The 25,527-nt window shown below is 42.4% G+C and overlaps 1 protein-coding gene across 1 annotated transcript; it reads left to right on the top strand.

The window, feature by feature from the left end:
* Positions 1 to 17,479: 17,479 nt before the first annotated feature.
* LOC122640588 (BTB/POZ domain-containing protein At1g30440-like) lies at positions 17,480 to 24,238 on the top strand. The gene is made up of 5 exons (XM_043833806.1): positions 17,480 to 17,591; positions 17,623 to 17,873; positions 18,698 to 18,767; positions 21,832 to 23,058; positions 23,514 to 24,238. Exons 2-5 carry the CDS (start codon positions 17,788 to 17,790, stop codon positions 24,063 to 24,065), a joined length of 1,935 nt encoding a protein of 644 aa, XP_043689741.1. The 5' UTR covers positions 17,480 to 17,591; positions 17,623 to 17,787; the 3' UTR covers positions 24,066 to 24,238.
* Positions 24,239 to 25,527: the final 1,289 nt, after the last annotated feature.

Here is a 25,527-nt window from a genome sequence, read left to right as displayed (position 1 = left end):
ACCCACCGCACCGAGACCCATCAAAGTAAAGCATCTCCAATTAACATCATAACATTCATATATAAAAGTATGCAATATGCGCAAGCATGCTTAATAATTTATAATGATGACATAATATACAATGCAATAATAATATCAAGCCCAAACAACCAAACCCACTCACAATATGTGTTATGCCCCGATGTTATGAGTTGTCGCCGAAATCAAGTAACACGTCACAAGATGAAAACTTTAAACCTAAATAAAGAGTGCAAACAGGATTAATTAAGTAAAGGGACTGGATCCCCAAAAGGTCTCCCATAAATCATTTAAGTATAAGGTTTGTAAGTAGAGTGGTTGCAAGGAGTGGTTTCATGCCCAAATTCGCAACCACATGTAAATCCTAGGAAACCGGGGTTCGGGACAGTTTTAGTCAAGGTCGGATGCGATGTGGTTTCGAAAACGAAACCGAGTGTAAATCCGACCTTCACAGGGGCTCAGGACAATTTTGGTCAAGGTCGGATGCAGATGTGGTTTCGTAAAACCGAAACCGAGTGTAAATCCGACCTTCACGAAATCCTTCTCGGGAAGGTAATTTCGTGGTGGTTTCTTGCAGTCCAAACCACATGTAAATCCTAGCTAACCAGGGGCTTAGGATAGTTTTAGTCAAGGTCGGATGCGGATGTGGTTTTAGAAACGAATCCGAGTGTAAAACCACATACCTCGCAGAACCAAAAATTGAAGGGTTTCTCACTAGGGATTCATTTTCCAAGGGGTTTAAAGGTAGGGAGGCTTCAAAAAACTTCCTCCTAGGTCCATTAGGGTTCTAAGACCTCATTAGGTCCATGTAATCCCATGGATTTAAGAGAAAACAAAGAGAACCTAAATTAGGACATAATATGGTAGAAACCTTAAATTTCTTAAATGGAAAGAGATTACTTAGGCTTAGGGCTTGTAATGGAGTGAAATAACTCCACCATAGTCTAGGTTTAGAGGTTCCATCGATTCCTTGGGTTCCAAGAGAACCCTAGGTTGAATTTCTTCCATTTCCCAAACCTCAAAAATCAAAATAGATGAAGAGATGTGGGTTTGAATGACTTACCTACCCCCAATATAGAAGGCTCCATGTTGAGGCTCCAAGAAGTGCTCTTCCAACCTCCAACCAAGTTTCTCCACCCTTCTTCCTCCTTCTCTCCTTCCTTCTTCCTTCTTTCTTCTTTCTTCTTTCTCCTTTCTCTCCTCTTTCTCTCCTCCACGATTTAGGTTAGATGGGAGAAGAAATGAAATGAATGCTTCTCCCCCCCCCCTTTGTCTTAGTTAAAGAAAATGGACATTGGATCCTCTAAGTTAAATGGGTCAAATAGCTAAATGGATAGTTTAAGTTAAATGGGTCAAGAGTTAAATGGGTGGATCCAAGATAAATGGGTCATTAGGCTAAATGGGTAGTTTAAGTTAAATGGGTCACCCAAGTTAAATGGGTACTCTAAGTTAGATGGGTCAAATAGAGTCAAATGGGCCTCTTAACTAAATGGGCCTGCCCACAGGTTTCAAATAGAAAAGAACCCACTTGGGGATGGGTCCATCCACCATGGGATTATAAGCCCATCACACGCTCCCTTAAATAAGTGGGACCCACAAATGGAATATTCCCAACTCAACTAAAATAGCCCGGGCTGTCCAAATCTTGACCCGTACTTCGAGGGCATCAAGAGAAAGGGTAAATAAATAACCTTAAGGGCTAGAACTTACTATTTCCTTGTCATGGTTTGTCCCCCATGACCCCGAATAGTTTCCTCCACAGTAAACCCGCACCGTGGTCAATAATTTTGTAGCGGGTTTGACCACCGGGAGAATAACACTCACCAAAGATACGTGGCAGTGATAACCACACGTCACGGGGAAGAAATAATAATTAATTATGATCCGGGGTGCGGGTGTAACAAATCAATATTTGTATTTTTAAGAATCTCCAAAGAGATTGACAAATCAATTATAATGAAACACATATTTTTGAGAATTTACAAAAAAAATTAGAACAACAAAAAAAAATGACTGCAACATTGGCGGTCGAAAGTTTACCTCCCCCCCAAAAAGGGTAAAAGGTTGATAAGGTGGGGATTCGGGTGGCATGAGAGATTCCATCCTCCCCTATTTGCTCAAAGAATCTTTTCCATTTTTTGCAAAAAAAATAATTTTATTGGCGGCAAAAAGCCTCACTTGAAACAAATACAATCTTTGTAAAGTACCTCAATTTATATAATTTGGGAGAAAGAATGCCACCCGGTCGTGCCAGACACGCTACCCCTACACTTGACATTGGGGCGCGTGAAATAACCGCCACACCCCTGGCCATTTTTGGGGTTTCAGGAAGGTACGGCGGTCATTTTGAGTGCCCTTGTGTCAAGGCGTAGGGGCGGAGTGCGTGACTGGATGGCGTTCTCTTTCATCACTTTAGTGACATTTGATTTTTATTTTTTTTTTTTGTGGAAGACATTTGATTTTTGTAACCATATATTATGTCTACCATATGGCAACTTAGATGAGGCTAAAATTTTAAGAAAAGGAAGAACCCATGATCCCCTATTCACATGTCAAGTTTTAATCCAATAAGAACTGTACATATTGCAAAACAAATAATTAAAAATTCAGAACTACAAAGAGGTGTATGAAACTATAAAGGTGTGCATGGACATACATAAGAGAGAATACCATTACATGGAACAGGAATTTATTGAATTTGATACTGGAATTTGATATGAGGCTAATCCAAACCATTTCTTAGATATTCAGTGATTAGATTTGCCACATCATTCTTCCACATGATAGAATGAGAGCTATGTTTACAATGCATTTGTCACCATGTGTAATAACAACAATATCTTCTCAAAACAAAGACTCGAAGGAAAAAAAAATGCATCTATGGGAATGAACTTGCTTGACTCCATGAGGTGTTCTTTCGACACTGTTTTCATCTATCGTAAACCCCTGAATGGATTAATTAAGATAACCCATTCAAGTACCATGGTTTTAAAATTCGGATTAGAATTCATGCAATTGGCCTATTTGAATGGAATCAAGGTTCTACCAAAAAAAAAATGGAGTCAAGGTTGTCGTGATTCCGATCAATGGCAATTCCTAGAAACTATTTTGCAATTAACCTTTAATCTTCATTTTTTTTTTTCTTTTATATGTCAAATAAATAGTAAAAAAAAAAAAAAAATCAATGAAACTTACCTCTTGTAGCAAGATTTACAAGTCCTTAGAATAAAAAACTCTAAAACATCACAAAGAGATGAAAATTTTTGCTTTTCCTTTAAGATTCTAATTTTTAAGGTTCTAATCAATTCAAGATCATTACAGAGATATGGAAATTTTTGCATTTTCTTTTTCATTGCCATTTGAAGTTATGGTGGATTCAGGGTCTATTCCGATCCAATTTAGGCTGATCCTTTTTTGAATCATAGTTGGAAAATCAAATTTTCATTGACTTGGTGTTTTTATACGAGTCATGTGACACTCATTGAGTCTTGTTTTTTTGGTTTAATTGAATCATTTACTAATAGATAATAAGCTTGGTCTACAACTAAACAAAACCTTATAATTTTTGTTAATTGCCTTTAATCTTTGCACATTTTCCCTTTTCACCTATGAAGCAACCATAGTCTTAGTCCCTCCTCGTACGAAGAAAAAGAAAGTAAAATATTGATAAAATTGAAACAAAAACACTATGAATCATCATGAACATGTTTGACTTGCCTAAATCACCAGGTTTTGAAAATAGCAAATCGAGTTGAAAAACCTATTTTTTGAACTATGGTTTAATTTCGTATTTAAAAACCTTACATTCATTGGTTGTATTTAGGACGATGACGATGCGTCAAATAAGAAAGGTTTTGGTATTTCGAGGATTTGGATCTTATGCAGTCTAGGGTTGAGCAATCATCGTGTTGTGCTCAATGCCACATCAGATTTCATGTCGATCCAATAATTTGATAGGTGAATTGAGTGCAACACGATCGCCGCTCGACCCCAAGCCGCAAAGGATCCAAATCCGTATTTCGACCCCTGCTTGTCTCCATCCAACGCCACGAACATGGTATCATAATTACTTTTGCTTAAAAAAAGAAAAGGAAAAGAAACAAACGAGTGAACCCTTTCCAATAAAAAACAGTGGGGTTCATTGTAACCCTAAAACCCCGCCAATTTCTTGTATTCCATCACTTCCTTTCTAACCAATGATTCCCATCTAAGAGTCGTTATCGTACAGGAGCCTTAAAAAAAGCCTCGCACGGTCTGAGGACTTTACGCTGGGCCCCACACACAGAGCGTGCCCGGTGGCTCTAGGCTCTAGCGCTCCTCGTGCTGTTTAGCATTTATTTATTCATTGGGGAAACACACGCCATAAGTCACAAAATTCCAGCTAACTAAGCAGCTCGTCTAAGTCGAGTTCGAGCCAAGCCGTCATCCTTGAGAATATACTATTCTAATTTCTCGTTTGGTCCTTCCTTTGTTCCTATTAGTCAGTGAGCTTCAAGTGCCAAGCGGCGCCATTTTAGGCAACTCTTAACTACAAAGCGCATTGAGTACCTAAAAAACGAAAAAAACAAAAGAAATTTCCAATGCGCATTGGGGCTCTAAAGCGTAACCCAAAAGGCAAGCAAAATTATTACCCTAATGTGGTTCTTTAATACTTACGCTGACTGTTTTAAGGGTATTTATGTAATTTCAACCCTTGGTTTTTCTTTTCCTCCTTCCAGACTTGAAAGACCTAAGGATCTGGCTCTTCTCTAGGGAACTTAGCACCCAAGGAATCTCCAGGGGGCATCAAGGGTTGGGCTATGCTGCACACATTTCCATGTATGTCTAAGGATGTGTGCGACACAGCCAACGGCTGGATGCTCCCTGGGCGTGCTGGACTCCCCGGAGAGGAGCTCAACTAAAGATGTAATTGGAAACAAATAATATAATGTGATAATAATTAGGGGTGTAAATGAATAGTCGAAATCTGTTTTCGTATCCGTTAAACACTATTTGAATCCGTCCGAAAGTTAAATCGATGCGGATATGGATAGGCTATAGCTATCCGAAAAGCTATATTTACATGTAAACGATAAAATATTCGATCCATATCCGTGTCTATATCCGTTTAACACTATCCGAATCCGTCTGAAAGCTAATCGAATGCGGATGCGGTTATAGCACTATCCGAGATCCGTTTACATCCCTAATAATAATAATCAAGGGGGAGAAAAATCAAAAACTGGTTGGAAATCATAATCAGGAGAAAGTAAGGGCACATGGGTCATTTTAAAGTAATGACATGGTAATGTATTATGGTTTAGAACTTATAAAGTAGTGACATGGTAATGAACTATGGTTCATATATGGGCCTATCAATGAGAACAAAAACTGAAAAACAACTGAATTAAAGATTCAAAAGAAACCCAAAACTTAGTACTTACCATTGTAAACTAATGTAGCTTGGCAGTCTTTGTAGTTCTTACTTAAAATCATTAATTCTTGGAAATCTGTCTTATATTGTGAAAGAGAGGGCATCAACCCATGTTATTTAAGGGTGTGTTTGGGCATGTTTGGATCTGGATCACATGGCATTTTGTTTGTATTCCTTTTGCTTTCTATATTTTCTTTCTACTCTTGAGATAAGACTTATTTTTCAGGGGAAAAAGAAATCTGTCTTAGAGTGTGGTTTACGCCAGCACTCCCATGAGTCTATCTCTCTCCTTCCCATATGAAAAGACACTTTTATCCCTTGCATTGAGGAAGAGATAGATAGACACATAGGAGTACCGGTGTAGGCCACACTCTCAGACAGAAAACTACCTCCTTACTGTATACTTAGAATTTGAATTATTACTATTGGAGGCAAATACTCTTGAGAAATTGCAATTTTATATATGTTTTTTCTTTTTGTGAATAGAAAATAGTATGAAAAAAAATAGTTAAACATCATAATTACTTTCAACCAAAAAAGCCAAAAGTTTAGAAATCATAGCTTAGTTAGCAAAATTATGTGCTAATACTACCTACTGTTTAGTCACCTTTTTAATTACAATTGATTTATATCTATTCAGTAAGAATTTAATATCATAGGGCAAAACAAAAATAGTCCAAGGCCAATTTGCTGTCTACTGAGAGGATAACCACAAAGCCAGATCCAAAGAGTCTGTCCAAACTTCTAGATGCTCGAAGCCCTTTGAAATAGCATATTTGACACCTTGTTTGATGGCTTTTGCTTCGGCTTCAATGGCAGAACCTAGTGTAGCATAATTATAAGAAACATAACACATCTTAGAACTAACAAGGCAACAAGCAGCCATAGTACTAAATCTTGTTTCGTTTCGGTGTTTCAGTCTGACCGAAATTTTTGAGATACCAAAATTTTGACAAAATTTCGTTGAAATATGGTATTTTTTTTTGTGGGTGTAAAATGCAAAAAATGATCGAGATTTCCAAAATTTCTGAAACGAGATGATCAAAATTTCACCAAAATTTTTGAAATATTCGAAATATTGCATTTTTCAATTCGATGTTGCATTTCATTTCAACTCAACCGAAATACTCGAAATCTTGATCGAGATGAAATGAGTTTTAGTACTATGCAAGCAACCCAAACAGCCTCAGAAGTGGCGTGCAAGAAAACTCCATCTATGATGATAATAACCTAACCATCTATTGGATTTGGTTGGAGCATTTTTATATATGTTTTTAGTGATCATTAACTTGTCTATGTTGATGAGCAGGCTTATGTCTAAATGGCAATTGGTAACCTCTCCAAATATTAAGATTATAAGAAAAAAGCCCAAACATATGGATAAGTGTCAATGAGCAAAAACTTCAATTGGAAGATCATCCACATGCTTGGGTGAAGACAAAGTATATGAAGTGATAGAAGCACCAAATGGAAGATCAAGATTTTAGAACATTTCATGAGCCGAAACGCCTCTGATAAACCCAAATTCACACCAACCAATCAGAGGCCGCCATGTGTCCCGACCCAAGTAAGTGGGCCATGACAGAACCAGTGAAGGACCAACCATAGGCATTGACCACCAACACCCACAGGTGCGAACCCCCTTGGGTGAGCCACCCTTGGGGGCGTGGACCTCCCTTGGGCGCCAACCCCCTTGGGGCGTGGACCTCCCTTGGGGCGCCAACCCCCCTTGGGGGGTGGACCTCCCTCGGGCGCCAACCCCCTTGGGCGATAACTCCTTTGGGCACGGTCTCCCTCGAACACGGCAACCACCACCATCAACAAGACATGTCCTATCACAAAGGACTCTAGGCCACCACCTACTAGTCACGTAGTTTGAACGGACTCATACACCGGGAACCTCATCTACCATGTAGATAGGTCTATCCATCAAGGATGCCAAATCTATCATGATACTACGTCTCACGGGAAGACAAACAATCAAGGATGAACCCTGCTACCCAGGGACTCTATCAACTACGAGGGCCACTCTACATCAACTGGGACTCTCCACACCGCCATGCTCTACTATAAAAGGAAAGGTACTCAACCCCATCAAGGGACATCTTTACTCATCTTGAATACTATTATTCATCTGTTTGTTCAGGAGATCTGACTTTGGCATCGGAGAGTCCTAGGTCGGAACCACACAGGTTCTCCTTTATCACCCCCTGGTCCTTTTGCAGGTTACTGCACTCGAAGGACCACTTGACGATTTACTGATGCAATAGATTGGCGCCGTCTGTGGGAACGACGCTAGCCACCATACCTACTAGCTCAGTTTCACACTCATCCAATGGCACCACGGGGTAAGAAGACTACTCCCTCCACCAACAATGTCCCAAGGAATGGATCACCTCCTCTAGAGAGCTCTCATCACAGAGCCAATGACCATGACCATGTCTCTCTGGAGAGGGAGATCCCAGACGATGATCAAGTTGAGGTAGTCGAACCCAACAATGAAGTAGTGGTGGAGGTAGTACCTAACCCCAATGCACCAGCAACTATGGGTCAGATCAATGACCTATAGCGATAGATCCTCGATGATCAATGACTCTTTCGAGACTACCTGAGACAGTGTGCGATGTCCCATCGTCGCAGGACATCGCCAGCACCAAGGACAGAGCCTGTACTTTGACAGGAGCTAAACCCTAGGAGATCATCCTCCAGGGGTGATAGGTCAGAAAGGCACACCAGGCAGCGGGGGGAGCCATCCTAACCTCCCAGAAGAATAGTGGACCTTCCAGTATGATCAGACCGTGAGAGAACACCATCACACCAATCCGTGGTACCCAACCCAGAAGGGTCCATCAGGAGGTCGGTGTTTTAAGGTCGACTAGGAGGGAGTCACACTCCAGGGCGAAGCCAGACCTACAGTGAAGAAAGCCACTCGCATTCACGTTAAGGTTCATCACGGCGTGACCCTTCACCATCCTGCCAACATTCAAGATGGGAGGGGACTTCAAGGAGAGGACGAGAATGAGGTCGCAGTGAACAACCAGTCAGACGTGAGGGATAGTCATGGGATGAAGAGCTAGACAAGAGACTCCGAGATCTGGACGAGAAACTGGAAGGGTTAAAGAAACAGACTAAGGGTGAGATGTACTTAATACTCGGGCAACACCTATTCTCGACAAAGATCATATCAGCCACACTCCCCTCTAGGTTCAGATTACCCACCTTCGAACTCTACAGTGGTACCACGGACCCAAATGACCACATCAACTATTTCAATGGTATGATGACACTGTATGGTGGATCGGACGTGGTCTCCTACCGAGCATTCCCTGCATCCCTCAAGGGTGCAGCTACTTCCTGGTTCTCCAGACTACGACCGAGGTCGATAGGTTCGTTCATAGAACTGTGTGAGCAATTCGTTACCCGCTAACAAAGCCATTTCAAGCAAAAAAAGACCACGGTCAATCTACTGAACGTGGTACAGAACCCTGGGGAGTCCCTTAGGGAGTATGTCAGCAGATTCACCAAGGAGTCGTTGGAGGTCTGAGATTTAGACGACTAGATCCAGCATGTAGCCTTGGCTGGGGGCATCAGAGACCTGGACCTGATCAAGGACCTGGCACTTTATGAGACCAGGACTATGAAGGAGCTCCTGGAGCGATGCAATGAGTTCACCAATATGGTCAAAGTACTGCAGGCTAGGAAGAAGGTGATCGAGGCCAAGCCACAAGATAATAAGAGGTCAGCGCCAGATGACCGTAAAGAAAGTAAGAGGTCGAGGATCAAGCGTCGACAAGAGAAGGGCGATCGCCCATCTGAAAGGACTAGTCATTGTCCAGAGAGGAGTGAGAGAGCAAGCAGTCTTGAGTTCACACCACTGAACACTACCAGGTCTCAGATCCTCATGTAGATTCAAGATTGTGACCTACTCCGTTGGCCATGACCTATGCTAGTAGGACCAGAGAAGCGTAACCCCAACAAGTACTGTCTCTTCTACAAGGAGAATGGACATGATACAGAAGACTGCTACCAACTGAAGAGGGAGATAGAGTAACTTGTAAGAGCAGGGAGCTTGAACAAGTACGTGAAGGGGAGACGTGATGATCGTTCGAGTCAAGGAGACAGAGGTCGTGATCGAGAGAGAGAAGAACCCAGAAGGGAAGAAAGAAGGACAGATCTAGAGAGAGACCACCCAGAGGAGCGGAGAGATGCAATCGAGCCTAGTGGCACCAAGGGAGCCCCCATCCTCACCATACTAGGAGGACCCGGGAAGGAGTCTGCTAGGAAGGCCAAAGCCCATGCCAGGTTCGTGGGAATAGCGGAGAAGCCAAGCAAGGTAGCCAAGTCCGAGACGGTGATCTCCTTCGCAGATGAAGACTTGGAAGGACTAAGTTTTCCACATAAGGATGCCCTGGTAGTACAGGTGGAGGTAGCTAACCAACCTGTACATAGGGTATTGATAGATACAGGAGAATCAGTAGATGTACTCTCCCTGGAAGCCTACCGATAGTTCAGGTTCGGGGACGATCAACTCAAGCCAGAGCTCACCTACCTCCATAGATTCTCGGGCACTACCGCCTCCATCAGAGGCACCATAGAGCTGCACGTCACCTTCAGAGTACACCCTCGCTAAGTGACGATCATGGTCAACTTCATGGTCGTCAAGTCTGTGGTGTCATTCAACAGCCTCCTAGGGCGACCATCTCTGATAGCCCTTAGAGGAGTCGTATCACCACTCCACCTAAAGATGAAGTTCCCCACTGAGAATGGGGTAGGTGAGGTCCAGGGAGATCAGAAGAAAGCAAGGGAGTGATATGCGACCTTCATCAAGAAAAATAATGGTAACACCCGCAGGATGGCACTTTGCATAGAGAACTTGATCAGCGACCAGAGAGATGAACTGACAGAAAGAAGAGGAAGGCCAGTGGAGGACCTCGTCCCATGGCCACTCAGTAAGGACGACCCCTCCAAGGTCGTACAGGTTGGCTCACTGTTGAGCAACGAGCAGAAGGATGAGATTGGACGTCTACTCCAAGCAAACATGGATGTCTTCGCATGGTCGACCTCTGACATGCCAGGCATACCACGGTCCATAGCAGAACATCGGCTACATCTCTATCGACAAACAGCTATCAGAGAAGAGGTCGAGAAGTTGAGCCGATCGGGGTTCATCAGAGAAGAGAAGTTTCCTACCTGACTCGCCAATGTAGTCATGGTACCCAAGTCCAATGGGAAGTGAAGAATGTGCATCGACTACACCGACTTGAACAAGGCATACCCGAAGGATGAGTACCCACTCCCCAGGATCGACCTATTGATCGATGCAACTGTCGGCCATGAGATGCTGAGCTTCATGGACGCCTACTCTAGATACAACTAGATCCTCATGCATGAGGATGATGAGTCATACACTGCATTCCGAATTGACAAGGAGAACTACTGCTATTGTGTCATGCCGTTCGGGCTAAAGAACACAGGAGCCACCTACCAGATAATGGTCAACAAGATGTTCGAGGAACAGATTGGAAGCAACATAGAGGTGTACGTGGATGACATGCTCGTAAAGAGCGTCCAAGCCCACCAACACCTGACCGACCTAGAGGAGGCATTCACAGTACTGAGAAGGAACAAGATGAGGCTAAACCCCGCAAAGTGTGCTTTCGGTGTAACGTCAGGGAAATTCTTAGGGTTCATGGTCTCAGTACGTGGAATAGAAGCCAACCCATCCAAGATCAAGGCCATCCAAGAGATGGCACCCCCTCGGACTGTCAGAGAAGTGCAAAGGCTGAATGGAAGGGTCGCAGCCCTTTCAAGGTTCATGTCATGATTAGGAGACAAGTGCCTACCATTCTTCAAAACGTTGAAGAACCTCCGAGCTACTGGTCTACCTAGCTATCACCCCAGTTGCTGTAAGCGCCGTACTATTGAAGGAAGAGGGTAAGGTTCAGAGACCCATCTACTATGTTAGCCATTTTCTGATCGATGCAGAGACTAGGTACACAAGGATTGAGAAGGTGGCCTATGCACTGGTGATCGCAGCTAAGAAGCTAAGACCATATTTTTAGGCCCACACTATCACAGTACTCACCGACCTAACACTAAAGAAGGTACTCCACAAGCCAGACGTCTCTGGATGACTGATAGCCTGGGCGGTAGAGTTGAGTGAGCATAACATCAGATTCCAACCATGGACGGCCATCAAAAGCCAAGCTTTGGCAGACTTCATCGCCGAATGTACCCTATCTGAGGTCGAACCAGAAGCAGAAGAACCAGAGGAGCATGATCGAGGATCATGGGAGATGTTCGTGGATGGCTCAAGCAATGAAGCAGGAAGTGGGCTGGCTTCATACTCACCAACCCCGAGGGATTTTGAATCCAGTATGCTCTCCGATTCACCTTCTAAGCATCCAATAATGAAGCAGAGTACGAAGCACTACTAGCTGGACTCCGGGAAGCCAAGGCCATCCAAGTAACACACCTATCCATCCGAAGTGACTCCCAGCTTGTAGTGAACCAGGTGAATGGAGAGTATGAGGCGAAGGATGAGTGAATGGCGTAATACCTAGCACGCGCCTGAGCACTGATCGAGGGGTTTATGAAGTTCGAGATGGTTCGAGTCCCCAGGATCGAGAATGCCACCAAGGTCCGTAGACCACCAAGGCTCAATGCCACCAAGGTCCGTAGACCATCAAGGCTTAAGGCCACCAAGGTCCGTAGACCACCAAGGCTTAATGCCACCAAGGTCCGAAGACCACCAAGGCTTAATGTCACCAAGGTCCGTAGACCACCAAGGCTCAATGCCACCAAGGTCCGTAGACCACCGAGGCTCAACGCCACCAAGGTCCGTAGACTACCAAGGCTTAATGCCACCAAAGTCCGTAGACCACCGAGGTGCAATGCCACCAAGATTTGTAGACCACTAAGGCGCAATGCCACCAAGGTCCGCTGACTAACAAAGATGGAGAACTATCAAGGCACAAGGCCATTAAGGTTGAACGACTACCAGAGCCTATCAGCCATATACGAGGGATGAGGAACAACACCCAGAAGAAGACTACTTGGGCGGTACTTCCCCAATGTCCAGCCGTCGACCCGGGAGAAAGGAAAGCAAGCTGCAACGACCAACAAGCAAACCCAAGAGGAAAGGTACCCAAAAAAAAAATATATATATATATTTTACGACCAAGGGCCATAGACGACAGGCCATGGACATAGACGAGGTTCAAGGTTCAAGGTCGAGGTCCAAGGACGAGGTTCGAGGTCTGAGGTCCAGGTCCAAGGTCGAAGTTCGCGAGGAGTCGAGGTTAAGGTTCGAGTAGAGATGTGTCTATGGCCAAAGACCAAGGAAGAGCAAATATTTTATATACCAGAAAAGACAAGCGCGGATCAGATCGAATCGATTGGGTGTCACCAGGCGTCGATCGAATGGGCATCACTACGCGTCGATCGATGAGCATCTCCAGGCGCGGATTGAATGGGCGTCAAAGGGTGCGGATCAGGATCGAATGGGTGTCACCAGGCGTCGATCGAAGGGGCGTCAACGGGCGCAGATCGAACGAGGGCGCCATCAATGGGTGTCGACTCTTAAGAAAGAGAAGAAAGAAAGAAAGAAAAAAAATGGCTAAGAGACTACGGCCAAGAGGCCATGGCCTATAGGCGTCAACCCCTTAGGCAAGGAGAGCACAAAAAAAAAAAAAGGAGCCAAAGGTCCACGCTCAAAAGGCCATAGGCGCGGACTCTTGAGTGAGAGCAAAGGTAGAAGAGAGAAGAGAGAGAAGAAAGAGTGAAAAAAAAAATCCATCAAGGGCCACGGCCTATGGGCGTCAACCCCTTAGGCAAGGAGAGCAAAGGAGAGAAGGGAAAAAAAAAAAATTTTCATGAATGGGCGCCATCCATCAATGGACGCCGCCCAAAAGCAAAGGAGAAGAGAGAGAACAGAGAGAAGAAAGAGAGTTGAAATTTTTTTTTTCCATGAATGGGCTCCATCCATTAATGGACGCCGCCCAAGAGCAAAAGCAGGAGAGAGAAGAGAAGAAGAAAGAGAACATACCAGGCACGGATCGAAGGTCGAGCGCCGATCAAGGCCCAGGCGCGGATTGAAGCACGGGCGCGGTCGAAGCTAGGGTGCGGATCGAGGCCCAAATACGGATCGTAGCCGGGCGTGGATCGAGGCCAAGTGCAGATCGAAGCTCAGGCATGGACGAGGCTCAGGTGCTATCGAAACACATGCGCGGATCGAAGCACTGGCACGGTCGAAGCTCGGGCGCGGATCAAGGCTCAGGCGTGGTCAAAGCTCGGGCGCAGACCAAAAATGCGACAGGCGTTGACCTCACACAAGCAAGGGTCGAGGCACGAGTGATGAATGCGTAGCATAATGGGCAAGACCATGAGCACGATGCTAAGCAAGCCACCAAAGCAAGGCTAATGGCAAAGTGAAATCAAGCAAACAAGCAAAAGGCACTACTGTTCATTATGACCCAGGAACAAACACATTGGGGGCACAATGAATAGTAACCAAGCTCAAAGCCCAAGCAAAAACGGAAGATGCAAAAAATCAAGAAGTGAGAAAGCAAGAGAGAGAGGAAGAGAAATGAGAAGGGGAAAAGTGAAAGGGGAAGAGAGAGACAAGAGCATGTATCTACAACAAAAAAAGAGATAAAAAACAAAAAGATGGGAGAGGAGAGGTTTGAACCCACAACCTCTCCCTCACCAAGCAATTTGCAGGCACACCCTCTGAGAATGGATTATTTGTCGTGAACCCCTTAATTGGTACAAAAATACAGAGGATACTCTCTTGAGCACTCCGTTCCAAGAGAGTGGGGGGCAAATGATAAACCCAAATTCCCTCCAACCAATCAGAGGCTGCCATGTGTCCCGGCCCAAGGAAGTGGGTCATAACAGAACTAGTGAAGGACCAACCGTAGGCGCCAACCACCAACACCCACAGGCACGAACCCCTTTGGGTGCGCCACCCTTAGGTGCCAACCCCCTTGGGGTCGTGGACCTCCCTTGGGCGCCAACCCCCTTGGGGCGTGGACCTCCCTCGGGCGCCAACCCCCTTGGGCGACAACTCCTTTGGGCGCGGTCTCCCTCAAACACGGTGATCACCACCATCAACAAGACATGTCCCATCACAAAGGACTCTAGGCCACCGCCTACCAGTCACGTAGTCTGAACGGACTCATATACCGGGAACCTCATCTACCACGTAGATAGGTCTATCCATCAAGGATACCAAGTCTATCATGACACTACGTCTCACGGGAAGACAACCAATCAAGGATGAACCCTGTTACCCAGGGACTCTATATCAACTACGAGGGCCACTCTACATCAACTGGAACTCTCCACACCGCCATGCTCTACTATAAAATGAACGGTATTCAACCCCATCAAGGGACATCTTAACTCATCTTGAGTACTATTATTCATTTATTTGTTCAGAAGATCTGACTTTGGCATCGGAGAGTCCTAGGCCGGAACTACACCGGTTCTCCTTTGTTATCCCCTGATCTTTTTGCAAGTTACGACACTCGAAGGACCGCATGACGATTTCCTAACGCAACAGCCTCCAAAGCAAGATTGGCAATGAACATCGTCAAGAGTGTTCGATGTTGGTATGAAGACTTAAGAATAGTTTCCATGATTATAATCATTTGTTTTCCTAAGTTGTGTTTGATTCCCATGGTCAATAGCCGGCCAAATGACTACAGGATTATTTAAGAATCCCAAGGACTTAGCCTTAAAAAGTAATAATTTTTTAGTTGTAATGCATGGGCTACATATAAGGGATTTTTGACATCTCTCTCTCTCTCTCTACGAGACTTTGGGACATAATTTTAAGAATGTTTGAGAATCATTTTATTTGTTCTTTTACCTGCATATTCTACCGATTTGATGTTTTGCTATTGTACTATCATTTTTATAAATTTCTTAAACAAGGTATTGTGACTTGGGCAGAAACACTCAAAGACTCTTAGAGAAAGTTGGTTGGGAGAGATAGTGATCTCCACCACGGATGATCTCTTAGATAATTGTTGAGGGTTTGATCCGTCAAACAAAAAGATTGGATTGTAAATAGTGAACTCGGGAAGACTACTGGGTTAGGTGTGAACCTTGTAAACAACAAAGTTTGATAGTGAGCCTGAGTGAAACTACTGAGTTAGTTGTAAGCTTAAAGATGATTGGCGCCATTAGAAGACCAATCACATAATAGTATTCTAAGAGCAAAGAGCCCTTCGAAGTGGATTTAAGTCAAGAGAATCGAACCACTATATATCGTTTGTCTTCCTTTTGTGTGATTGTTTAAATTTTCACTTTCCCTTTACAACGTATCGTTAGTTGGGTAACATTTTTTATTTGTCATTTTCTTCTACATTACTCAATTCACCTCCGGAAAATTATCTCCTAGTGCACCCCCCTTATTACAGGCACTGAGAGAACTGGACTGGATAGAAAATTAGAGGGAATAACAAAGATCCATTCACCTCCTCTTTAGTTATCATACCAGTCGAACAAATACTAACTACCATCCCATGGTAGAGATCTTACAATGGATTCCACATCTAATATGAAGGTCACCTTGGTTTTAAAATAGGATCGTACATTTGTCTCACTTGCATTTGTCAAAGTATCCTTTTCTCCATGTAATAATAGAAAGTTGTAGCAGGGAATTGGAGAGAACAACAAAGATCCATTCACTTCCCAACAAATCAAGGGTGACATGGACAAATACTTGGACGAATCTCCCATCAAATTAAAATTTGAACGAGAAACCAGATTAAACAATAGATTATGATACAGGGTATGGTATATTTCAAAGGTAAGGCTAGGGATCAGCTGTTGATCTTCCTCTTTTTGTGGTTTTCACTTTTTGGAAATCAATAAAAGCAAATAGAAAGCCCATATTTCCTACAATGCCCTTGACTTTTGTGGATTTCTACTTAGAGAGCATCTCATAAATGATTAAATATGAATTAGTTGCATTTCCCCATCAACACAGGAGGGTGATTGGTCCCCCTTACAATGTGGGATCATAATATCAGTGTTTTAAGCGTATTGCTTTTGGTTTTCCGTTATCACTAATAAAAAACCAGGTAATTAATTAATTAATTAATATTAATTTTCTTAGCTGCTGAGAAGTTAAGCTTAGCTTCACATGGTTTAGCTGGAGAGACACAGAGATGTTGGACTCTTGGGCCACTCAAATACTACTATTCGTCAAAGATTCTCTGAACTAAGTTCTAGAAGAAAATTGGAGTATGTTTAAGTCTCAGACCCCACCTGTTTTGAGGTTGTTTACAGTGCTGTCATTACTACCTTCGTTTTGAGTTTTTCAAGTTGCTTGTGGCAGATGGGTTTTGCATCTTCTGGTGTTTCAGAAGTAATTTATTATTGTATGACACTGGGGCAACGATAATGGGTTCTTACTTGTTATTTGTTTTTTCTTTGATGGTAAGGGAGGTTTTTGGTTTGTTTGTGCTGTAGGAGGGGTTGGGAGTTGAGACTGGGAATCTTGGGGTAGATTTGAGAAAGAAATTGTGGGTTTTTGTCATTTTTGTTTATTTTTTTAGGGATTCTTTTTGGTGGTTTTGGGTGGAGGGAGTGTTGGAGGGGTTGACCTAAAGTTTGAGTTTTGTTTGGGAGAGGGTGGTTTGGGATTGAGATTGGTGGTTTTGGAGTGGTATTTCTGCAGTGTGTGGTGGTTTTGAGGGCGGAAACTTTGAGGGGTTCTGTTCAAAACTTCAAATCCAAAAGTTCATAGCTGTTTGGGAGCGTTTCAGAAGCAACGCAATTTTGGGTGCATTTTGTGGCAGAGATTGCTGGGTTTTTGTTGAATCTTTTGGTTGATTTGGGTGGTTTTGGTCTGACATCGGTGGCGTTACAATGTGGGTGCTCAGCATTTGAAGTGTTTTCGGCAGAGACGTCATGGGTTTTTTCTAGTTTCTGGAGATGAAGTTGTATTTTCGGGGTTTTCTCATGGTTTTACAGTTCTGGGTTTGAGAGTTGTTGATTGGTCTGGCAGTTTGGCTGGAATAATTTTTGGTGGGGCTGGTTCTGTTTTTATCAAGTGGTTTGGTCTCTCTGTAGTGGCTGCTTCAGGGAAGAAGCTCACTTTGATTTGTGTTTCCAATGGTGAAAATCCTCTTGGGTGGGTTGGCAGGTTCTTGGAGATTGTATGAACATTGATGTAGGATGGGTTTGAGCTTTCCTGCATTTTGTTTGGGGCAGTTCTTGGTTTACTGCGCCCTGAACTGAGGGGGCAACTAAAGTGATTTTCAGTGGATGTTGGGCCTTTCAGTGAATTAGAGACTTTATTGGTCCACAACTGTTCCATTTGACTCTCTTTCCATTATCAGATGTCTTCCAAATTTCCAGGTTCTGAAATGGCTTGTATGAAGCTGGGATCCAAAACTGACGCATTTCAACGGCAAGGACAAGCCTGGTATATTCCCTTATCTTGACTCTGTTGACTTTCTGATCTCTCGTTTTTTGGTAGAGTGTAATTTGTTGGTTATAAATTCATTTGAGATTAAGGGGGAGGGGAGGGGGCTTTGAAGAAATATTTTGATCTACAGTAACTCCAGGGTTATAATTCATTTCTAATGATATTTTTGAGTAGAATATGGCTTCAATTTTGTTGTTGAGATTGAAATGTATTGAGAAATATGTCTTTTTGGTACATTAGCTGTTGGGATCTTAGAAATTTTATTAAGGTGAAATTGGGTGTACTGCAAGGATCTATTGTTTTATTACCTTCTTTAAGGTGTAGCTTGATGGTGATGTGGCTGCTTTCAGTGTAAAAAACATACTTCTTTATGTAAATCAATTTCCTTACTGGACCACAGTGAGGTGGTCTTTCTTCTTCAATGTCACAGTATTAATTCCGTATGGAACATCAGTTGATAATCATATTGTCAGCCAATACTATATAACAATATGCAGGGTCTTCTGTGAATCTGTCTTACGTACAGATTGAGATTACCCATCATTACTCACACCCTCACCCCCCCCCTCCCAAAAAGAGAGAGAGAGCACCATCTGTGAAGATGCACAAAATGTCACATTTTGCCTCATGAGACTCCTAGGTGAGACCATGATTTGGTGGGTTTGACTCTCGATGCAACCCTGGCACTTCCATGAATTACCTTGAATTTTATCTGACAAGACTTGCGTAGTGAGGACTGGGGATTTCTTTAATAGTAGGAGGCACTATGGAATGCATTGACCTTACATTCTTCCTTCTTTTTTTTTGTGGGAAACCTGCAGGTTCTGTACAACTGGACTGCCTAGTGATGTTGTTGTTGAAGTTGGAGAGATGTCCTTCCATCTCCACAAGGTAAACTTTTTCTTTTTCACCAAATTAATTTGCCGATATTTTTAATTACATGTGCCTGCCCACTTTTCTCTCGCATACATTTTCTGTCTAACCTAGTATTTATTATAGGCATTGGCACATCTTGGGATAGAATGGATCTCAATACTACTCCCATGCCTATTTTTCCTTTTTATTTAGAGGGGGGGGGGGGGAGTTGGGAAGGTGTAGGCAATTCGGCTCAAAATGCTATTTATTATGATTATATACTACCTGGATAAACTAATTGAATGGCAGATGATGTGCAGAGGTCGGTGCCAAAAGGAGTTTTTCAATTCTACATCTGCTTGATAAATGTCCCTAACCTTTCAAAAACTGTGGCTATCTTTTGTTTGCCTCCTGACCAAAAGTGGGATGATTGGTATAATCTCATATGAGTGCTTAACCAGCTTCCCTTATTTCATGTCAGTGAAGTTGGGAGATGAAGCATGAGGTTTTATACCACATGTTCTTAAAGACCTTGTAATTTATCTGCCAAGGTGGCATTATGCCTACTTTCCCGACTTTGAAAACTATTATTATTTGTTTGCTCTTTGTCATAGGTTCTGCATCCTTTTTATAAAAATAAATGTGTGATGTGTAGTTCCACCATTTGTTTTCTTCCTTTTTGAAAAACCTTTCTTGTCATTATAGATAAGAAAAGGAAAGGAAGGACAAATGTTCTTTAGAATCAGTATGATGTTATACTAATGACAATATACACATAGAATATATCTGGGCATCAGCACTAAACGTTTTAAGTTGGTAATTAAGCTGAATGGTCAAACTAGCAGCCCATGTAGCCTGAAGATCAGCAAAGGCATCTTGGGCTAAATTTACTTTCACATTATATATCTACCGTTGGGAAAAAGAGAGTGATAAGCCTGCGGATGTGTTGCCCTCATATCCTTAGCTATGTCTAATTGGTTTACTTTTGAACTAGAATGTCTCCCGAGTAGGGATTATCGTTTGCATGGTTTTCTTTTGAACTAGAATGTGTCCCAAGTAGGGATTTGGTAGATACTTCATATTTACTGTTTTACAGTCTCATGATGAAGTTCTCACATAGTCTTTCTAAAGGTCCAACATTGTCTTCGTGGTGGGGGACAGAATAGGAGAGGGGAAATCTGAGAAGAAATCAGGAGGGGGGGGGGGTAGTGTGTGTGTGCACACGCACAAGCTCACTTTTTTTTTCAATTCATTCTTCCATAATCGTACCGATGGGGAATTACATCATATATAAAGAGAATTAAAAGGCAGCCGAAAATAAAGACTCCTAATTACTTACTAAAACCAGGCTAACTAAACTAGAAACCCAATAAAACTCAAATTGGAAATTTCCCTGTGTCTAATAACTACCTTAAAATAAAAGATTACATAATAATTTCCCAAATAAAAAAACTTCCTAAAATCCTACTAGATTCAAACACTCAAACTGGACCTGGTTCAGCTGGGTTTGGGTCGGCCCGGTCCAAGATTGTCCTGCATCACTTCGTTTTGCACTAATTTATTTATGAGACGCCTCACAATTGTGTTTTGAATTATGCATTGATTCTGGGAGCAGAGTGAGCACTTTTTTATATCTTGTAGATTCGTTATTATCGGAGTAGTATACTAATGCCTTCTCTATCCACCAGCAGGATCAGTGATTTAGCGCTAAGATACTATCACATGGATCAAATATTGCTATTGTTAATTTACAATTGTGTAGCTTTAGTAACGTTAGGGCTGAAAGTGGGGTGGTGAAAATTGATGATAGAGGGATAACGCAAAGTGAAAATTTTAGGTACATAGGTTTAATCATAAATAAAGGAGGAGAAATAGAAGATGATGTAACCCAAAGAATTAGAATAGAGTGGATGAAGTGTAGGGGTGCGCCCAGAATGCTGTGTGATCCACACATTCCTTTAATACTCGAAGGGAAATTTTATTGAACGGTTTTACACCCAACAATGATGTATGGAGCTGAATGTTGGGCAATAAAGAAACAAGATATAAACAAACTTAGTGTAGCTGAAATGAGAATGTTGACATGGATGAGTGGTAAAACTAGAAAAAAAAAATTTAAGGAATAAAAATATTAGAGCTAATTTATGAGTATCTCCAATATGTGATAAGTTGCAAGAAAGATGCTTGAGATGGCATGGACATGTGCAATGGAGGCCTTTGAATGTTTCCGTACGGATGGGTGATTTGATTCAAATTTAAGGAGCTCCAGGGGTATGCCTAAAATGACTCTAGGAGATGTGAGGAAAGATATGGATGGCCAAAAGACTAGTAACAAGTATGATTTTGAAAACAAAGGGGGATATGGCGAAATTGGTAGATGCTATGGACTTGATTGGATTGAGCATTGGCATGGAAACCTATCAAGTGAGAATTTTCACATTCAGAGAAACCCTTTGTATAGAACTCATTGGAGAAGAAGTATAGAACTCGCTGGGACAAGGCTGAGTTCAGTTAGGTTAATTTATAATGGGAGCAGTTGCTTTGCTTGCGCAGATAATCATGATGAGGGTGTGGGTCCAATAGAATTCCATTTGTCAGACAGATGAAATATAGGCAATATGAATTTTCACTCCCTGCATATCTTACTACTATGCCACCTGTCTAACAATCTAGAGTTCTTAATAAAAGCTTATTATCTGGTTCTGTGGTGCGCCTACGTATGGTTTTCCATCTAAATGATGCACTTAATCCACTGATTTGTCTCTCAGGCCCGGAGAATTAATCATTTTTCCGCATTTTGTATGTTAAACTGAACAAATGGCATGTACAAAGTGAAAAAAACTTCTTTTTCTTGGAGAGCGAAAATATTGAAGAAAGAATATCTAGGGTATGAGAAGTAAGATATAACTACAACAAAGTCCAAAGGCAAGAATCCAAAAGGGACTACATTATTTCAGAGTTATATGACCCACAGTTTTGCATTTTGTTTTCTTTCTTTTGTCATATTAACAAAAAGAAACTGGCATGGGTTTTCAATTTCTGTGCTTGTGTTTTATATTCATTATCTCTAATACCTTTTAGTTTCCCCTTGCACTTGCAGTTTCCTTTGCTTTCTAGGAGTGGGGTTCTGGAAGGGTTAATTGCCAAAGCATCAGATGAAGGAGAAGAAGGCTGTGTTATACAGCTCCCTGAGATCCCTGGTGGGACCAAAACATTTGAACTTGTTGCCAGGTTCTGTTATGGGGTGAAACTTGAACTCACTGCTTCAAATGCTGTTTATCTTCGATGCGCTGCTGAGCATCTTGAGATGACTGAAGAATATGGGGAGGGGAATCTGATCGCGCAGACTGAGCTTTTTCTTAACCAAGTCATTCTTCGTAGCTGGAAAGACTCTGTAAAGGCGCTTCAAACTTGTGAAGATGTCCTCCCCCAGGCTGAAGTCCTCAACATTTGTAAGAGGTGTATAGAGTCACTTGCTGCAAAGGCATGTACGGACCCAAATCTTTTTGGTTGGCCCATGATGGACAATGGTGGGCTCATGCAGAGCCCAGGGGGTAGTGTCCTGTGGAATGGCATAAGCACTGGAGCCAGGCCAAGAAATGCAAGTTCAGATTGGTGGTATGAGGATGTATCGACTTTAAGTTTACCTCTGTATAAGAGGCTGATCTCAGTGATGCAATCTCGAGGCATTAGACAGGATACCATTGCTGGGTCCCTTGTGTTCTATGCAAAAACATACCTGCCTGGGTTGAATAGACGGCAGGGCGTCAGTGAGTCTAGCACACGTCTTCCACCTGCAGCTGTGGGAACTCCCCTATCTGAAGAGGACCAGAAGCTTCTACTCGAAGAGATTGATCGATTATTGCCCATGCAGAAGGGCCTAACCTCAACCAAGTTCCTTTTTGGGATGCTTCGTACATCCATGATCCTTCATGCCAACTCATCTTGCATATCAAACTTGGAGAAAAGGATTGGAATGCAACTGGACCAAGCTACCTTGGAAGACCTCCTGATGCCCAACTTCTCTTATTCCATGGAAACTCTTTATAATGTTGACTGTGTACAGAGGATCCTTGAACACTTCTTGGCCATGGACCAGGCCACTGGCGGGGCCTCCCCATGCTCGGATGATGATAGACAGTTGATGGGATCACCTTCTCTCACTCCGATCACAATGGTTGCCAAACTGATAGATGGGTACCTTGCAGAGGTTGCTCCTGATATTAATTTGAAGCTCCCCAAGTTTCAACCATTGGCTGCAGCTGTTCCCGAATATGCCAGACCATTAGATGACGGGCTTTATCGTGCAATTGACATATATCTGAAGGTTGTTGCAATACCCTACCTTGTACTACTGCCTTGTTATATTTGACTATCTGTACAATAAGTCACATCAGTGGTGATCATCGTCACCATCCATACTCCTTGCCTTTGTTGTATGTTTTAATGGGAAGAACGGTGATAGATGCAGTACCATACTACTGCTCTGCAGAATGGACATAGACATGCACAGTTTAACAGAGCCAATCCCAAGTCACTGCCTGACCCATGACCTTTAATAGTACATAAACTGTGCATGTCTAGGTCAATTCTGTTTTGCTCAGAAACAGTGCTGCTGTAATTTATGAAATGCCATGCCAGCTGATCATGTCATGACTCCTCTTAAGTTCTAACCCATCGACGAAATTGAGTTAACCATCGGCTATTGGCTGAGCATGGTTTCTATGAAGTCTCAAATGAATTATGAATCTCTCAGCATTTTTTGACTTTTCTATGTTACAGGCACACCCATGGCTCACGGATTCTGAAAGAGAACAGCTCTGCAGGCTGATGGATTGCCAGAAGCTCTCCCTGGAAGCTTGCACCCATGCAGCCCAGAATGAGAGACTGCCTCTCAGAGTAATTGTCCAAGTCCTCTTCTTTGAGCAGCTCCAGCTGAGGACTTCAATTGCTGGATGTTTTCTGGTCTCTGACAACCTTGATGGTTCAAGGCAGTTACGGAGTGGGTTTGCAGGGTCAACTGAAGGGGGCTGGAATACAGCCGTCAGGGAGAACCAAGTACTGAAGGTTGGAATGGATAGCATGAGGATGCGGGTTTCTGAGCTTGAGAAGGAGTGCACGAACATGAGGCAGGAGATTGAGAAGTTGGGCAGAGGGAAAACTTCAAGCAGGTGGGGCAATGTCTCTAAGAAGTTTGGATTCAAGCTGAAGTCACAGATGTGCAGCGCCCAAGAAGGGTCTGTTAGTAACCAGAATAAGGAAGTAAGTGGAAATATTGAGAAGGTGAATGACAGACATGGGAAGCATAAGAAAAACTTGTCTGCAGAGGGGTAATCCCTTTTTTTGTTCTCTTTTCCATTTTTTCCCCAAGATCTTTTGGTCTTCATTGTTTGTATTTCTGCTTCCCTTTCTTTAGCTCTAAAACTGGGAATTTCCATCTTCTACTTGTCCATGGGCCATTCTTGTTTTGATGCTCTTCTATTTTTCTTTATTTCTTTTCTTGATTACTCTCCTTCCCTTTCTTGATCACGGGTTTGAGTCTGGAAGCAGCCTCTCTGTGAAAACAAGGGTAAGGCTGCGTATATTATGACCCTCACCAGACCTTGCAGTGGCGGGAGCCTTGTGCACTGGGTACACTCTTTTTATTACTCTCGACCATGTAAAGGAGATGGAAATAGGTACTTCTGATGTAATTTATTATTATTGTAATAGAAATCACTAATCTCTCTCTCTCTCTCTCTCATGGGTTTCCTTGTAAATCTCTATGTTTATTTCATGGCTTGATTAATTCTTGTCTTAGGTTTGTTTCCTTTCATTTTACCTATGAGAGAAAATAGGAGATTAATAATGAATGAAAAGGTCAATGGAATTTTCACCTTTGGGTGCAGAGGCGCGGGGTGGGGGTGGGGGTGGGGGGGGGGGGGGGTGCATCATACAACCCCTTGTTTTTGTTTTTTGATGAGAAGCAAAATATATTAATTAAAGGATATCCACAAAAGTACATCAATCATACCGCGGTTTCGTTGTTTCAGCGTAGAGAAATTTTTTAGCCAAAGACATAAGTTAGGGGAGGGGCATAACAATACAACCCCTTGTTATTGTATTTACAGTGTGCGAATATGTCCATTAACTATTGTCTCTCCAACTAAACTTTCTATTATTATTATTTTTTTCAATTTAATTAGCTCTGTATGAAAACAGAATGCATTCAACTGCATAAACAAAGAGGATATCTTTTACCTTTCCAAGCTCAAGGTGAATTAATCCTAACACCTTTTTTGGTTGGTGAGATCATAACTCCTTCAGTTGATATGAAAACTTTCTACCAAAAAAAACAAAAGATGATATGAAAACTGATACAGATCATTTCAAACCCTCCCATACTGAATTTGCATATTGTTTGTGAATAATGTGTATGTTCTGTATGCATGAAAAAATATCTACCATATCAAATAATTTTTGAAGATGTTGAATTTATATATATATATATATATATATATTATGCCTTTGATGTATTATTTTTTATCATTTGCCGTATTATTCTTTATGTATACCATTTTTGATATATTAAATAAAGACATTTTTTTTATAGGTAGGCCCTAAGGAGATTTGAACTCATAACCTAAATACATACATTGATGCTCTTTACTTATATATTATATTATGTAAGAAATGAAGATGGGGGATTGTTGGAAATTGGAATAGGTGACTTGATAGCGCAGCGGATTCGGATTGGGTGTAGAACCTATGCATTCAAATTTGAGTTTAATTCATAATGAAACGAGACGAAACGGGA

Source organism: Telopea speciosissima, chromosome 9 (assembly GCF_018873765.1).
Source record: "Telopea speciosissima isolate NSW1024214 ecotype Mountain lineage chromosome 9, Tspe_v1, whole genome shotgun sequence".
In the NCBI taxonomy this organism is placed as follows: Eukaryota; Viridiplantae; Streptophyta; class Magnoliopsida; order Proteales; family Proteaceae; genus Telopea; species Telopea speciosissima.
This window is presented reverse-complemented; position numbering and strand designations above follow the sequence as displayed.